General features: G+C 45.7%; 1 protein-coding gene across 1 annotated transcript; it reads left to right on the forward strand.

Annotated features, from left to right (window-relative positions):
• Positions 1–579: 579 nt before the first annotated feature.
• On the forward strand, positions 580–2,845 carry LOC104627408 (putative ATP-dependent RNA helicase DHX33; the record flags this gene model as incomplete). Its single annotated transcript, XM_010295622.1, has 3 exons — positions 580–807; positions 1,540–1,710; positions 2,643–2,845. Coding segments are annotated over 3 exons (602 nt in total), but the record flags the coding sequence as incomplete, so codon positions are not given.
• Positions 2,846–3,125: the final 280 nt, after the last annotated feature.

A 3,125-nucleotide genomic window follows, 5' to 3' on the forward strand; every position in this document is an offset into this window, starting at 1 on the left:
AAAAAAAAAAAAAAAGGCTTTTTACCTGCTTCTGGGGCCGGGGAGGGGCATGTTTGACTCTGTCGTATTTTATTTCTTGATTATCTGTGTTCCTCCATTTGAAAAAATACTCGTTAGTGAATGAAACAAAAAATACTGCACTCTCTTGCATTGTTCCCTGTATCAAAATTGACTGTCAAGGAGAGCAGAGTGCTGAATCTTTGCACATCTATGAATCTGTGGGAGAAAAGTGGGGGAGAAGGACTTCCCCTACATAAAGTCTTCAGAGAGCATGGAGTAGTTTCTAGCAGGAGAAGAAGGAAAGGCAACTTGGAGCATTTGTGATGAACTTCTAGTTGGGAAAAAGCTAAATGGGATACAATGTTGGGAGCTTCCTTTGGGTGGATTATTAGATTTGCACGGCTAACTGCTCACAGACTGCAGATGCACCGTTACGCTTTCCAGAGTCTCCTTGGAGTTCTGATTGTCTCTGTCTGATACGTTGACCAGAGTGCTTTGTAGTCCTTCTTTGTGGTACGATGGCAATGCGAAATGCAAGTAACTTTGTGCTTGTACTTTCTGTAATGATCGCTTCCACAGGTTGGCTATACTGTGCGCTTCGATGATCTTACATCTGATGAAACTAGAATCAAGTTTTTAACTGATGGAATGCTGCTTCGCGAAGCTATTGGGGACCCTATGCTGCGGAAGTACAGCGTTGTCATCCTGGATGAAGCCCACGAGAGGACGATCCATACTGATGTACTCTTTGGAGTGGTGAAAGCCGCACAAAAGAAGCGAAAGGAACGGGGCAAACTGCCACTAAAAGTATGTGCATCTAGGATGGCAGGGACGGGGCTTGGACCCTGAGGACTAGGAGTATCTGCTGGAGTTTTCCCAAGTGTTTGAAATTTCAGTCTTGACTATTTTCCTGTTCCTAGGAAGCCCCTTTAAATCTGAATAGAACTTACCATGTGTGGGCCCAAACAAGGTATCTGGTCACGTCCATGTTGCCTTTTTTCATAAGAGCCCCTTGGGTGTGAGCTGTAGACTAGACACCTTGTCTGGGGAAGTTTTGGTACCCTGGAGATGCAGGAGCCCTCTGTCTGGTACAACAGCTGTATGATGTGCTCACACTGGGGAAGGAGACTGCGTGTGTGTGTCAGGTGCACAAGAATTTATGTGAGTGCATGATGAAGGGTGTGAGAGCACGTTGGTTTTGATGAGGAAGGCCTGTAGGGGACTGGTAGGGTCGTAGCACTGTGTCGTTCAACAGACCATTGTGCAGCCTAGCTTTGTGGGTACTCAGGTCTGTTTATTAAATGTCGGAAGAGAATTTTAACATGTCTTAGCTCATTTTATCATACCAGCATGTTATGCTTGTGTGATACCAAAGCTTTAACACGGAAAGATCAGTCTCTCCTGTGCCAAACTGTGTGCTTTTTGCTGTTCTGAGCATATATTTCAGTCTCAAGAAGCTGACTTGTGGCTAGTCATTATTGGTAAGCGTCCTGCTCGGTCTGAACTGCAGTGCTAACCCATCTTATGCTCCCATTGAAGGTGGTGGTCATGTCAGCTACGATGGATGTTGACGAGTTCTCCCAGTACTTCAATGGAGCTCCTGTTCTCTATTTAGAAGGCCGGCAACATCCCATTCAGATCTTTTACACCAAACAGCCTCAGAGTGATTACCTCCAAGCAGCACTGGTGTCAGTCTTCCAAATCCACCAGGTATGGTGGTCTCGTTGGGTTTGCACCTCCCTGGGGCCATCCAACAAGTACTGGTTGGGGGGGCTCACAGGTTGCTGTGGCAGGAGACGTGGCTTAAGCTTGATGCTGCCAAATCAGAGATGTCCCTGAGGTGCTCCACTGCATCCTCCGGGAAAAGGGGATAGGTGGGGAGCGTGCTGGGTTAGTGACTTGGATTGGCTGAAGGGAGGGGTTGACAAGTGCTGGTGTTATTTTGAAAGTGGAAAGAAAGATTGGAAGTGGTCAGCTGTAAAGAGCTTTGGCTTGTGGCGGGAAATCCAGGCATAAGCTAACAGTAGTGTGAAGATGATTTTAATTTACTGGCAAGGTGTAATTGCAGGGCAAGTAGAGATCTATTAAAATAACAGGCATTTTGTGACTAAATGTTTGAATGCAAAGCTGCCAGATGGTTAAATAATTTAATTAAACTGTTTGTTGCGCTGCATTTAATGCTTTGAAGATGCTGCTGCTGCTGTTAGGATTTGCGGACTTGTACATCAAGGCTGGAGTTGAAAGGAGACTGCTAAGCAGAGATCTCTGATGTCAGTTCATAACTAATACCGAAATGTTCCTCTCGCCCGAGTTTTTTGTGTTTGCTGGCTTGTACCTGGGTGCTTGCTGGCTCTCTTGTTTGTGTGTCCTGGACAGTTATTTAATAAAATAGACATGTGACTTGAAATGATTCCTCCATCCCATTAAGACTCGATCCTGCAAAATGCAGTGTCCCCTTCACGTCTGGTGAATCCATTGGAAAATTCAGGCTGTTGCAGACCTTCCACAGCATGTGTGTCTTTTCCTTCTTCCTTACCTGCTTTGCTGGCTTGCTGTCAGGACAACATCTTGGGACAACCTCGGTTCTCCCTCCCTATCCAAACCATCTTAACTTCTCACTTGCTTTTTTCCTCTGGTTCCAGGAAGCACCCTCTTCTCAGGACATGCTGGTGTTTCTGACTGGTCAGGAAGAAATTGAAGCAATGACCAAAACCTGTCGAGACATTGCCAAGCATCTCCCTGATGGCTGCCCACAGATGATGGTGCTGCCTCTTTATGCTTCTCTGCCCTACTCTCAACAGCTCCGTGTCTTTCAGGCTGCCCCCAAGGTGAGGCGATATGATGGGTAAGCAGGATGAGTTTGTCTGTTTGCTTGCATGACTGTTTGGAAGGAACATGTGGAATTTAAGGGGTTAAAGTGGTCTGTACTGATAGTAAGTAATAGTCTCCACTGTCTGCTGGTTCCAGTGTGATATAAGACGATGCAACTGGGATGGTATTAACAGATACATGCGACAAGTCATCTGGGGTCATAAAGAGAAGGAAGGATTAGGGGGAGTGAAAAGGGCAGAGGAATTGAAATTTGCCCCATTTCACAGAAATTTTATGTCCATATCGCAAAAAAA

The sequence above is a fragment of the Phaethon lepturus genome, unplaced genomic scaffold (assembly GCF_000687285.1).
Source record: "Phaethon lepturus isolate BGI_N335 unplaced genomic scaffold, ASM68728v1 C13881866, whole genome shotgun sequence".
Classification (NCBI taxonomy): Eukaryota; Metazoa; Chordata; class Aves; order Phaethontiformes; family Phaethontidae; genus Phaethon; species Phaethon lepturus.